The following is a 14475-nucleotide window of genomic DNA, read 5'->3' on the forward strand; positions in this document are numbered from 1 at the left end:
AGGACTTCAGGAACATGTCGCTGCTGAAGAAGGTGAAAGTATCCGGGGGAACCCGAAGGTGGATTCAAGATGAGAAGTACCTGCAAGCAGAGAGGACAGAGTCGACCAGGAGACACGGAAGACGAACGCGCATCGATGTTGGGACCTGCAGGAGAGCTGACGGTGACCTTGGAGCTGCAGCTGTGTGGACCAGGCGACGCTGTGGAAGACAGGAGCCTTTCACGAGCTGTCCCACGTCAGATGTCAAGAGTTGAGTGGTCAGTGTACGTCGGGAGCACCAACAAGTCTCTGCAACTGCAAACAATGTGGAAAGCGAAGAAAGTGCAGGGGCGGGACCAGCAAGGTCTAGGTGACTCACCACAAGCTGGGGATTCAGAGCAGGCCCAAGCAATCAGGGGAGCCCGCTGAAATCAAAGAAGACACTCAAGAGGACCCACAGGGCGAAGGCACTGGAGTCGCAAGAGGATCTCGAGCAGTTCACCAAATATGCAAGCCCACGATGCAAGTGATGTGGTGAGGACGAAGATCTTGGTCACAGGAGATGCTTCAAGGTGGGGCTACTTGGAGCCCGAAGATCTTGGTGGAAGGAAGCCGACAAGCCTTTGCAACGGCAAGCCAATGCTGTGCACAGGGGTTCGGTTCCTGCAGCTCCGACGAGGGATACTGGCCTCAAACTTGGTGAGAGGACAGGCCTCAAGGGATGTGAAGAACCACCACCTGCGTTGCTCAGCCTTACGGAGTCGGTGGGAGCCCAGGATTAGCAGACTGGTCAGCATAGTTGAGGTGCCTGCAGATGCAGGGAAGTGACTCCTTCACTTCAAGGAAGATTCCTTCATGTGTCTTGAATGTCCACAGGCCTTGGAAGGTTCCTGCATGGAGCACAGGCGCAGATGTTGCAGCAGACTAGCAGGATAATGAGACCAGGAACAGCAAGAGTCTTCCAAGTTGCAGTCTTAATGCCCGGAGCGAAGTCCAGAGTGCCCAGACAGTCGAAGAAGAAGTGGTGTCCTGAAATGAATCTTGTCCCACAATGAATCTAGGGCCTCCGTCAGGTAAGCCCTTTAAGTACCTTAAGGAAAGGGTTGGGACGATTCAGGGTTCCCTCCCAGGGGAGGGGTCGGACAGCGGGGAGGCTACTCCCATGTCCTTTGTCTAGTATTGCGCCAGTGTGGAAGCCTAGGGCTCCCTTAGCTGGTTTGAACTGGACTATACAAGGAGGGCACCAAGTGTGCCCTTCAAGCAGACTGAGTGGCGCTGACTAGCGCTCCCACCCGGCCCCAATACACTAAACCCTGTCTGGGAGGTGGTAACACCTCACTGTGAAAGGATACCTATTGTTCTGCCTTCCCCAGCTCGAGCTTGGCTCAGCAGTAGGAGGGCAGAATCGTATCTCTGGTTGGCAGCAGCCATGTTGTGCTGTCCAGGCCTAGAAGACTGATACCAGGGGCAGAAAGGGCCTCCCGGAGGAGCTTTACAGTGCATGAAATAGTCCCTTCCCCACCGTTTACAGTGTGGGAGGGATGATTCCAATATTTGTTGGATACCAAACACGATAGGGTTAGTTACAGCCAGTTTAGAGATGGTCATCGCGTAATGACGCATGGCCACTCTATATATTATAAAGGCTGATGCACTTGCAACCAGGGAGAATGGACTCTGAAGGTTGTAGGTGTGTCCTGCTCATGCAGGGGCACCTTCACACTTAGAACCAAGCACCCTGAATTCAGGATTGAAAGGCCTGCTTTAGGGGTGACTTACAGGTTTTATGTGCAGTGACCTTAGATATAGGGAACCTATATCTTTCGTAAGTTGGTCTAGCACCAGCTTACACAAGCTGCAATGACAGGCCTGTAGTTACAGTTTGAGTGGTCTGCCATGGGTGGCATAATATATGCTTCAGCCCATGGGGGACCCCTGGTGTACCTATGCCCTGGGTACCTCAATACCATATACTAGGGACTGATAACGTCACACAGGTATCCAATCTGGGATGTACCTAAGTGCTTACCATAACCAATTTAGCACAGAGACTGGGGATCCAAGTCAGACTAGTCAGAAACAGCATAGCACAAGGCAAAAAGAGGGAGTAACCATAAAGCAGTTCCTACTTTCCGACACCATGCACATGGGATATTGGTGAAAACATGACACAAGACTTTCTACAACAACATAATTCATAGCTGCGAGAAGTCCCATTGCTTTGTGTGCTACCTTGCACAAATACTGTTTTTTTACCCAACTACACTTTACTGCTGGGGTTTTTGAGTACAAAGTTAACAGCAAAATTTCAAGTCCCAGAATACAATGTGATGTGTTAAAAAGTCAAGACCATTTCTGGTGCTCATCATTACTGCATCTCGACCATAAGCAATTGCTTGAGAGAGTATAACTCGGGCCTCCTCTGAGACCAGGGGCAGCATTTACACAACCGAATCCCACACAGTCTGTTGGTATCGGCCCAAAAGGCACCCAGTGTTCTCCGACCGCAGTGCTAGGCTGGCGGGACAGAAAATCCTCTTACTGAAGGTATCCAGCCTTTTGGATTCCCTAGCCATTGGAGTGGTAGTGACTGTGCTGGGGTTGAGCCTAGAAATGGAAGCTTGAACCACTAAGCTCTCTGGGGTGAGGTTCTAGGTGACACAACTGGGGTCCCCCCGGAGTAAGGCGATGACAACTATAAATTGTCCTGTGCACAGGAGCCCTTGTGTAGGACTTGGACCAGGCACCCAAGGGCTTCATTTAATGCGAGTAAGGGTTCTTAAGGGGCGATTTCCGGCTAAAGCACCTTTATCAAAACGCTTGTCTTGACTGCCAATGTGGGTATCTGAAGGCCCAGGACTACAGATGCTCTACACCACCAATACAAATGAGGCATCCTCCTCCGTAGCCATGGTAGTGGGAAAGATCAGGCCAATGTCTGGTGAGGTATCAAAATCACTGGCATCCACCAGTTCCTCATACCAGTTGTCCCATGTATCATCCAGGGTGGGGATGGGCATCAAAAAGGTCCACTGACCCCTCCCAATCATCACCCTCTTATGGCCTGTCAAAAGAAAAAGGCACCGACTATGACAGCATGGTACCGGTAGGCGCTGGAATCGGGGTAGGACGATGCTCATCTGGCTCTATGTCGGAGTCAGGTATAAGGATGGGGCCTGTGCCAGGAATGACGGCAGTGGAGCTGGCACCAGGTAAGGACGTGGTCTCGTGGATGGCACTTCTTCTGATCCAGCACCAAAGAGGTCCGAATGGCGCCGAGGGCAATCCTGTCAGTGGAAAACCAGTAGGATCCCTCCTGTACCTGTGGAGACTGAATATGCTTCAGAGGAGTAGGGCCACACAAATATGAGGTGCAAAGCCTTATAAAACTATTGAGTTGGGCGGGAGCCACCCCAGCTGTGGGAAACTCTGGCAGGCATGGAGCCGACCCTGGCACAGGCTCCACTGCGAGGCCTAGAGTGCCAACACTCCTGCAGCAGGTCCGATGACTTGGACAGGTACGAAGGAGTGGAAAAGTAATTAGACTTGTTAGATGTTGGTTTATGTGACTTACTCGACAACAGAGATCGAGATCGTCACAGGCTGTTCTCAAGTAACGGCAAGGAGATCGAGGGATCGTTCCCTCAGTGCCTTTGGGTTCATGGCGCAGCAATCCTCGCATGTCTTGGAGTGATGGGCCCACTCCAGATACCAAAGGCAAATCAGATGCAGGTATGTCCCAGACATCTGCCTGTGACAAGCACCATGTGGTTTGAGCCTCTGGCCTTCTAGGGAGACATCCCTAGCACACAGGAGATGAAATCTCGAAAAATGCTTCGACATAAGTTGAGAAAAAAAGTCAGTCAAAAAAAGACTAAAAGTAGCTCTCTCCGGATCTCCGCTGACTTGTGCAGAAAGAAGAGAACAGACGTCAGCGCGCTAGGGTGGTACCTATATAAGGCAGAACGCATGTCACACCAGTGCGGATGATGCAGATGTGGAGCTGAATGACGCCACTTACCAGCGGGCAGGGGTACTGCTCAAAAATTTCCAAAACCAGTCTGACGCCTGGGGATTATTCTAAGGTAAGGAATGTGCGGCTAAAAGTCTCTTTCAGATAAAGAACAATAAATGAATTCTAAGTATATACGGAATATTTTGTATTTAATACAAGATCAGGATATATTATTTCAATGTAAACCATATATCATGAATGTGACAAAATTATTTTAAATTAATTTACACTTTCACTATAAAACCTAGAGTAAAGTTCTGTCTAAAATATAAATAATTATTTATTTTACTACATGGAGCAAATTTCTTACGTCAATGCAAACATCAATTTCAGAAGCAATGTACTAATTTATTTATTTATTTACGTAATTTTTATAGCGCAACAAATACCCTGGGGTGTCTCGGCGCTGTGAACCCAAAACGGTATAGCATAGGAACCTTGTAATTTGTGGTGGTGTACTGGTTCTTTATTGAATGTTTTTGTGCACAAGTTTCAGGGTACTGTTTTCTTGCATTGCTTGACTGTACTTCCCTAGGAGAAAATGAGAGGAGGCAAGTGCACATAACAAGGAGATGAAAAATTACCCGGTGCTGAGAAGGAGGTAGGATGACATCAAGGAAAGAGCAATGCTGAGAAGTCGCTGGAAAAGCAGTGTGGGGCTAAGGAGAGGAACCACCATGGAGGAGCCTGAAACAGAAATGGAAGAGAACATTCGAGATCAATACAGAAAGTTTTATTCTGCATCCAAATACTACTACAGACCTTACTCTGGAATTTCCTTCCCAAACCTGAGCTGGGCCTATTGTATTATCGTTCCCAGGGAACCGCTTTGTATTCAAGCAGTTATGTTAAGCGACATGGTAGGAGGTATTTAGAAATTGACTATAGCTTCATTACCACGCAGCACGCTTAGCCCATAGTCTTTACCAAGCATACAAGTACTGCGCAAACTATTTTTAGGTACCATAGAACACGAGACTTAAACACACAGGTGAGGTATTTATGTACACCTATAGATAACAGCAAGTTTGGCAGAAAGCTAGATCTAGGTCCACAGACTGTGCTTTTGTGATTTGGTGTAAATCCATTCAGTGGTTTTCGAAAACAAAGATACAAAAATATTTGCATAGCTGGATGGTTGGGTCCACGAGAGTCTAACTGGAGCGCCTATTTAAAAACAGAGCATTTTGACTGGCCCAGGGAGCTTTTTTTCCTGTGTGCCATCTCGCTTCCGCTCGAGTCAGACTCCTGCAGGAGCAAGCATTCTGATTGGCTGCGAGCAACATAAGAAAAATGTCCCCTGTCCTGAAGTAAAAATAAATACTAATATTATTAGGGAGTAGGGTAAGGATACCCTGCCCAATAGGCCATGGGAGGGGAGGACAGAGTGACACATCCAGGCCCAAAATAAAAATAAAAAAAAAAACGATTTTGCAGTGATCCACCAGTGATGAATATAGGGTCAGTGATACCCCATATCTTCCATGTTGACCATGCTGTGGTACTTTACAGATATAATGACACATTTGTGTTTAAGACCCGGGTGACGTCAGCACTACAACACAGACACCCAAATTAGTTGATTTCTCATATACCTCACAACAGAACCACGCCCATAGCTCCGGAATCATGGTTCACAGCCTCGCGCAGCACTAGCATACGTCAGTCCAGCCCACCCCGCTTACGCTTCCAGGAAACTACAACAAATTTAACAACACTTTCCCAATGCTAAAGCGAAGATAATTTTAACGATGTCCTTGTAAATATGCCCACAATATCGCGAGAAATACAGCGAAAATTCATGTTTGCAAGTGAAAACCTTGTCAATATAAGACTGGGCACTTAACATATCAATCCACCTCGCATATTAAACATGTTTCAGTCTACTTCAGAACAGATATTAGGATCTGACATAAACCACAATTAGCGAGAGTTTTCCTATCGGTCCTCAAATTCAGGGCCACCATGTAAATACAACGCTATTGTCATACCTCCCTCTTCCTTTTAATATTCTCATAGAAACACCTACCTTGCCACTGAAAACACCTATATTGCAACTCATTGGAGATACAAGGCGAGCCGTTAGCAAACCGGCTGCTAACATGCATTAATGCAGCTTAGCTTCACCTAGTAAATGGGCGATATAATTTTCACCGCATTTTTGGCTTTTTTGAAAAACAATTGCGGCGAAATGGCACTTCTTAGTAAGCGCTCAAGCTTGCTATGACACAGCAGCAACCTCGACTCCCGCCCTGCTATAGCAAACAGCAGTGTCCCGAGGTTAGACATCCGAGACACAGCAGGAGTCGGTCCTGGGGGGTGGTGTTCTCGAAGGCTTTCGACTGCTCCAGAATGGAAACCACGCTGCCCCCCTCCCAAAATATAAAAAGCACAAGAGGGTGGTAATCCCCGGGGCTTAGACGGACCTTTGAGCTCCCACACCCAGTTATTTTGTAGCACCGAGGAATGGCGGTCCCCGGGCTAGAGGGCCCTTCTGGACCCCCATCAAATGTAATATTTTAGACCCTGTGACCATCCCAGGTAGCTAATTTTTAATCAAGCACAGAAGCCCGCGCTTCGTTTTTATTTTTTTTACGGCGGATCCATGCACCCAGCGCACATTTCTCAGTTTTTTCACAAAAAAACCAACATTTTTTTTCAGGCCCTAGGGATCCCTGTGGGACCCCTGAGCAGGTCTAGAGGGTCAAAATATTTCTTACCTATCCCCTTTATACATTTTGAACACTTGTTCCACTAATTTCTAGACCCTCGCTTCTACCGAGGAACAAAATGGCTGCCAACACTTCCTGGTTTCGAATGTTGACAACCACTTGACAGCCAATTAGCATTCAGCGCATGATCGGGACGGTGCGCTTAGTGTGCGTGCAAGATACGCGCATCCACCGAGGCCATAGATATATATGTACTTTTACTTGTAATTTTCTCAGAAACTACTGAATGTATTTACACCATGTAAGCAAAAGGCACGAGTCTGAACCGAGGACTACCTCTTTGCCAAATTTAGTGTCATTCGGTTCAACCGTTCGCGCTGTTGTCGTGATAAACGATTCCTACGGAAAATTGCATGGGGAAAACACGTTTTGGGACCCCCCCTTTTTTCTCTACCCCTGCTTCAAATGCAATATTTTAGACCCCGGGATTTCTCCTTCCCAGGTAGCTAATTTTTAAACAAGCACAGGAGCCCGCGCTACGTTTTTATTTTTTTACGGCAGATTTATGCACCCAGCCCACATTTCTTCATTTAAAAAAAAAACATCTTTTTGGGGCCCTAGGGGTCCTTGTGGGACCCTCTAAGCAGGTCTAGAGGGTCAAAATATTTCTTACCTGCCCCCTTTATATGTTTTAAACACTTGTTCCACTAATTTCTAGATCCTCGCTTCTACCAAGGCACAAAATGTCTGCCAACACTTCCTGGTTTCGAATGTTGACAACCACTTGACAGCCAATCAGCATTCAGCACCTGATCGGGACGGTGCGCCTATAATCCGTGCATCCACCGAGGCCATAGATATATATGTACTTTTCGTTGTAATTTTTCTCAGGAACTACTGAAAATATTTACAGCATATAAGCAAAAAGGCACAAGTCTGAACCAAGGACTAAATTTGCCAAATTTGATGTAATTCCGTTCAGCCGTTCGGGCTGTAGCCGCGATGAGGTACCTATGGAAAATTGCATGGGGAAAACACGTTTTGGGACCCCCCTTTTTTCTCAGTCCCCGCTTCACGAACCACCCCAAGACTTTCAGGAAAGGAGCCGGCCGGAGCGCCCCACCAGTTTTGAAAATTTTGCGAAGATTCGTCAACCGGCACCAAAGTTATTCCAAATAGAATGTTGCGGATTTCCTAAGGAAAATAGGTCCTAACTATAACTACCTACTGGCGACTGCCAGTAGGTAATATACATATATACACACATATATAGATATATATATACATATATACACACATATCAATCCGTGAATCAGAATTTGTAGAGCGCGGCTACATCACCCGTGAAGGTCTCAAGGCGCTGGGAGATCCTGCTGCCTGTTCTCCTACTGGTTGAACATCCAGGTCTTGTGATTCTTTCTAAACTGCTGGAGGTATGCTGAGGCTCCGAGCTGCAGGGCAGGTTATTCTAGGCCTTAGCTGATAGGTGGGAGAAGGGGTGCCCACTAGTGTTCGTCGAGCGGATTCTATGGGTGGCTCATAGGGAGAGGGGTTTGGAGCAGAGAGTTTCCTGGTAGGTTGCTGGAAATTCATTTGATTGTTGAGGTACGCCGGTCCTTCGTTGTGTAGTGCCTTGTAACCATGGGTAAGCAGCTTGCACTGATATTTCTTCACTACTGGTAGAAAGTGGTATTTCCTAAGGTGAGGCGTGATGTGCATCCATCTGGGGAGGTCGAAGATGAGCATGGCTGCTGTGTTGAGGATAGTCTGTAGTCTTGTCATGAGTTCTGCGATGATTCCTATGTAGAGGTGGTTGCCGTAGTCTAGTCTGCTGGTGACAAGAACTTGCATGACTGTTCCTCTGCTGTTCCTTGGGAGCAATCTGAAGACCTTCCTGAGCATTCAAAGGGTGAGGAAGCAAGAGGAGGAGACATCGCTAACTTGCTTCTTCATGGGGAAGATGCTGAGGTTGCGGGTGTGTTCTGTGTGTTTTGGTGTTGGTCCCAGCTCAGATGGCCACCATTTAATGTTCCAGAGGGTATACTTGCCTTTCCCAATTATGAGTACTACTGTCTTGTCGGTGTTGAGTTTAAAGCAGTTGTTGTTCATCCAGGCAGTCACAGCTTTGAGATTCCATGGGGCGAATTCAACACATAACAATCACAACAGATGATGATACAAAAACCCTACTACTATATTTAAGTACAGTCCATTACCGGCCATTTGTGAACACTGATATTCTTGTGGCTTTAGAGTAAGATTGTGACATCAAAATGGTAAAAACTCCTCACAGACCTGTTATGTGGACATCAGACACCACGTGTTATGGAAACCCAGGAGGTCACATTAGGAGATTCAGACTGGGTGTACACACACACACACCCCCATCCAAGGTGTCGAGTTCGTTTCTTGGGGTTGGTGGGTTTCTTAGGTGCAACTTCGTCAGTGCTAAGTTGTCTGTCACTTGTTCTGTGTCTTTGGTAATGGTGGGTAGGCGGGAGTTGAGGGCGTTGGTCCATCGTTGCTCTCATACATTTGCCAAACTGCGCTGTGTCTCACTGGTGGTGGAGCGGGGTGTTGGAGCCTCTGAGATAACGAAGTGGATGTAGTGGTGGTCAATCCAGGTGAGTTCCTTGGTGTGAGGGCATTTTACTCTGTTGCTGGCTGAGAAGATGGGGTTGAGCTAAAGTCCTGTGGTGTGGATGGGTTTTTTGAGCTGTTTGAATCTGAGGTTGGTCATTCTTACTAGGCGGTTGGCTTTGTCGTGGTGTTCTCAAGGTGGAAGTTGAGGTTTCCTAAGAAGAAATTAGAGGTTCGAGTCAATTGCGATAGGGCTGATGAAGTAAGGGATGGTGTTGCAAAGGCAGAATGAGGTCCTGGGTCTCTAGGCCAGGGTACCTCTGATGGTGCCTTTGCTGTTTGTTTGGATTTAGAATTTGAGGTGCTCCATGAAGGCGGTGGAGTAGTCTATGGTTGTAGCTTACGAGGTTCTCTTTGTAGATTATGGCGATGATGCTGCTATTTCTGTTGGATCGGTCCTGGTGTGCAATCTTGTATCCATCGTTAGTGGCTGTGGAGATGTCTGGAGAGGATTTGGGGTCCCCGCCAAGTTTCTGTGATGAAGACTGCGTCCAGGGCGCAGGTCGTTATGGTGTTCCAGATTTCCATAGTGTGTTCTTCGAGTGAGTGTGCGTTGATCAGCAGGCAATAGATCTTTCCGGAGGTGTTGTCATCGGCCTTGTTGGTGGGGGGTGTGACGTAGTGTGGTTGATGGGCGTCGCGTGGGTGGTGTCTTCGGTGGTGTAGGTGAAGTGCCAGTTCCAGCAGGATAAAGGGCCTTCGTGCTCCTGGGGGAGGCAGGGGCGCAGTTGTTGTTGTCCTGGCATCCAGGGTTCAGAGCGCAAAGTTAATCCGAGGTGAAGCAGTGGCAGTCAATGGGGAGTGGGGTCCTGGCACAAGGCGTGGTCTAATCGTGTGCGTGTCAAGTCTTTTAAAAAGGTGGGCGCCTACCCATGGCACCCACCATACACCTGCGGTCCCAGCAAACTCCCTGCAAGAAGCAGGAGCTGGCATTGTTCCTGCCTGGAGAAAGCATCTACTAATGTTGCTCCATCCAAGAAGGATCAATATTTAGATCTGTTTCTCTGCCTGCCTCAGTGTGGGCAGGGAAACAGATCAAAAGTCTTCTCGCAGCCGGTGGGAGCATTTTTCAAGCTCTTCATCTGGGAGCAGACTTTGTGTTTCCTCCCACTTGGTGGGAGATTAAAAAATGCTCCCACCAAGCAGGTTTCCCTACCCACGCCGGTGCGGGCAGGGAAACCATTGTGTCCTAGGGTTGGGCTCCCATGGATATAGCTTACGAGCCAGCCTGGGGAATGGGGACCCCGGGGCCACTAACGGCTCAGGGAGGGGGGCTGCAAAGCCTCCCTCACATTTTCAGTAATTTTGGCCACAGGGAAATATCCTCAGGCCTTTAAATGTTCAAGGGGACACGTAGCACCCTCCCAATTTTGAAAACCTTTGGCCCTGGGGTGGGCTTTCCCACGGCCTCTGATGGCTCAGGGAGATGGCTGCCCCATCCCCATTTCGAGACATTTTCGCCTCTTGGGCCGCAGATGGTTTTGGGAGACTGGCCGCGTGGTACCTTTGGCCCTGGGGTGGGATTTCCCACGGCCTCTGATGGCTCAGGGAGATGGCTGCCCCATCCCCATTTCGAGACATTTTCGCCTCTTGGGCCGCAGATGGTTTTGGGAGACTGGCCACGTGGTCCCCCTTCCCATATTCAATCATTACAGCCCAGGGGCTGGGCTCCCTGGGGCCTGTAAAGGCTAGGGGAAGGGGCTGTGACACCTTTTATTATTCAAACAAAGAGGCCTAGATGCCATTGTGTTTGGTTGTTTTTTTACAATCCCGCTGGAATATCGTTGGGTTGCTGCAATTTTTCTGTTTTTTTTATTTGTTTTTGGCCTGGGGTCCCCCATGGGCCTAGGGGGTCACTGTATCCCTGCCCAGTCCCTTATATTTTTTCTTCACATGCTCAGGACAGGGGACTAAGTCTCCAAGTCCTGTACTGACTGGCAACATTTTTCTCATGCTGCTGCCAGCCAATCAGAACACTTGTTTCCGCAGGAGTCTGATTCCCATAGAAGCGAATTGGGGAAAAAGCTTCACATGCCAATCAGAACTTTCTATGTTTTAAAAAATGGGTTTGAGGGATTTTTGTGAGAGTCATTCGAACCCAACTGTCCCGATATCTATATTTTTTCAACCTTAATATCTCAAAAGCACAATCTACAAACCAAAGTCTAGCTTCCTGCTAAATCTGTTTAGTTTCATTGACCTGTTGTTGCTGTAGCCTTCTCTAAAGAAATCTATGGAAAATGCATGGGGATTTAACATTTTGGGAATCCTCTTTTTTCTTGGCCCTCACTTGACGGATCTCCCTGAAACTTTCCATGAACCAACTACTCAAACAGTAGCCCCGTTTTGAAAAATCTCTTGGAGATTTGTCAAACGGTGCCAAAGTTATTAGCAACGCAAACAACACTTTTCCTATGGAACAGCTGACCTAACTATATCTACCCAGTGGCGACAGCCACTGGTTCATGATTATGACTGACAATCTTGGTAGGACGCAATCAACAGACACAGAGCTTTGTGACTCTACCTCAATGTTCAGGGCACGGTAACGACTGAGCCATACAGCTAAAGCTAATGAGAGAGCTACGTGCAGTTACTAAGACAGACATTTTAGGAGATTCAACTTGATTTAGAAAATAGGTTGTTCGCTATGTAACTTTATGCACATAAGAAAACAAACCTCTGTTATACCGTAGAGACAGAGCATCTGCATTCATTGGGCTCTCAATTCTAGGCCGCACAGCAACATCCCCTGCCAAGAGATTTGACTAGAGTGATAGAAAGAGGGAGTATAACTGCAAACAAGAGTATGTGCCTCTACGAGAGCGCCTCCTCACTTTTCACTGCCTGCCGGGAGACAGCAGCTAGATTCATTGACTGAAGGCTGATTCATAAATAATTAAATATTATGATTCCTTGCTCTAAGCAGAATGTTCAGCGATGTACATCTTGAAAAACAATCTGTCCGACAACGTGGAAACATCTTTTGGGTTCTGAATCTTTTATGAATCTTGCTGGCAATCATAACCTTTACCTCTTTGTCTGAAAGGCTGGATTAAATACGGCATTCTAAAATACATTTCATGTTGAAAAGGACGACAATTATTAGAGAAGTATTACGCATCTATGTCTTGTACAACGCATTTCATGCTTGATCCCCACAGGTGAGCGCTGACGCGAGTTCGCGGCTATTTTAGGACAATAACAAGACAACTTTTACAGTAAACCTTTTACCTCCTGTCTCAGGAGCCATCAGCTATTTTGCAAGGGGGGAGAGGTGGTCATTTCACTCTATGCCTCTCTGCTCAACACATAAGTTGAAATCAAGAAAAAAATATCTATGTGAATAGAGGTAGGTACGTGTGCTGGAACTGCAGCAGGGAATACCAGACGTTAGTTCGTACCTATTAGTCCACATGCCCTTACTCCATGGACTTTACATAACAATTTTATTTAAAATAATGATAAATGCCTTTAAAACGTGAGCCTTTACTCCTCATATTTATTTTTGTGCTTTGAATATTTGTAGTTGTTTTAAAATGACACACTCACACACACACATATATATATTCACTGAAAAAAACAAAGGTTAAAGTAACATTATAGTTAGGTGAATTTGTCAGTGACAACATTAAAGTTTTGAACAAACAAAACGCAAATTCACCAGTTATAGTTAGCAGAGCTAACTATAACTTGCACCCCCGCCATGCACAGCTTTTAACCTTACATATTACATCACTCATGACATGTGCTATGACATTATTTATGACATCCCTGATAACATCTCAAATGACATCACTGATAACATCATCCAAACTTCTTTTGTACACATTGCTCTATAAACGGGTATAGCATTAGAGCTCTAAAAATGAGTACAAAATAGCTCAGAGGAATAAGAGGCATCATTAATACCATCACAGAAACAAATCCCTTAGGTGTAGAAAGCATGAGTTATGTGTCACATTGACTCTATACCATACACTTCACCAGTAGAATAGTTCATCTCAACAATCAACAACAGATATATAGGAAACCCTCATTGCATAAGGTGTTCAATCTGTATACAACTGTTCAGAGAAAGCCAAGTTCTTAAACATAGTGAACATCTGTTCCAAAATGAAAGCCCTACTACAGACAGCTTTTATTTGTATCAAACCCCTGAACCTACATTGAGAAATGAAGTAGATATGAGTAGAGAAGTAGGTACTGTAAACAGTATTCACTCTATGGAGAGAGTTTACCCTGTACCACACTGTTTGCAGGCAGGAAAACGCTCATGAGAAATACACTACAGAGTAGTCAAAAATATCTAAGAACAGTGTAAACTTTATGCAACACTTGGCAAGAAAAACACTATTTGCTTAAAGAACACGTTACTTACCGTCGGTAACGATGTATCTGGTAGACACATATTCTAGTTGTAAATTCATTACCTTTAGAATTTCCCCCAGAAGTTAGTCTGGATCCGGAGATTTTTCAATAGGAGTACCCATGCTCTTCAGTAGGTGGCGTTGGTTGGCTTCACATCTGTCGTTGGCACCGCAATTACGTTACGGGACCTATATAGATGCCGCCGATGCGCGCTGATGTCAGTTTTTAACATGACTTTCCACACCAAAAGCGCACAGCCATGAAAGACACTGTCAAAGCTAGGGGCCTTTAGGGGAGTCCTTAGCCCTAGAAATCAGTTCGCAGAGCGGGGAGGATGGGTGGGGCGGTAATGAATCTACAACTAGAATATGTTTTTACCAGATACATTGTAACCGAAGGTAAGAAACTTGTTCATCTGATAGAGACTTCTAGATGTATATTCCTAACCTTAAGAATAGGGACCCCAGCAATACCAACTACGGAGGAGGATCTGCAAATCAAGATCAGACAAAGAAGTCCTGGAGGACGAACAGGCAAAGTAACTGTCCCTCCGGACTTGGCTGTCTAGGCAGTAGTGTCTGTTATACGTGTGCAAGGATGCTCACGTCACTGCCTAACAGATATCAAGGACTGGGACTCCGCATGCTAAAGCAGTGGTTGGCACTGTTGCTCCAGTGGGGTGAGCACGCAACCCCACAGGAGGTTCCTTCTTTGCCAATGCATAGCATATTTTAATGCAGAGGACAACATATCCAGCGATGGTCCATTTTTGCAGAGCCCATTTTATTTTGGCGCCCA

General features: G+C 46.5%; 1 protein-coding gene across 2 annotated transcripts in view; it reads right to left on the reverse strand.

The window, feature by feature from the left end:
* Nucleotides 1–14475, reverse strand: part of PIGN (phosphatidylinositol glycan anchor biosynthesis class N) — a 1090233-nt gene that overhangs the window by 253619 nt on the left and 822139 nt on the right. For both annotated transcript variants that reach the window (XM_078687755.1, XM_078687756.1), the window contains one exon: nucleotides 4579–4681. In XM_078687755.1, coding sequence (XP_078543881.1) covers nucleotides 4579–4681 — 103 coding nt within the window. The remainder of the gene's footprint in view (nucleotides 1–4578; nucleotides 4682–14475) is intronic.

This window comes from Lissotriton helveticus, chromosome 4_1, assembly GCF_964261635.1.
Source record: "Lissotriton helveticus chromosome 4_1, aLisHel1.1, whole genome shotgun sequence".
NCBI classification, from domain to species: Eukaryota; Metazoa; Chordata; class Amphibia; order Caudata; family Salamandridae; genus Lissotriton; species Lissotriton helveticus.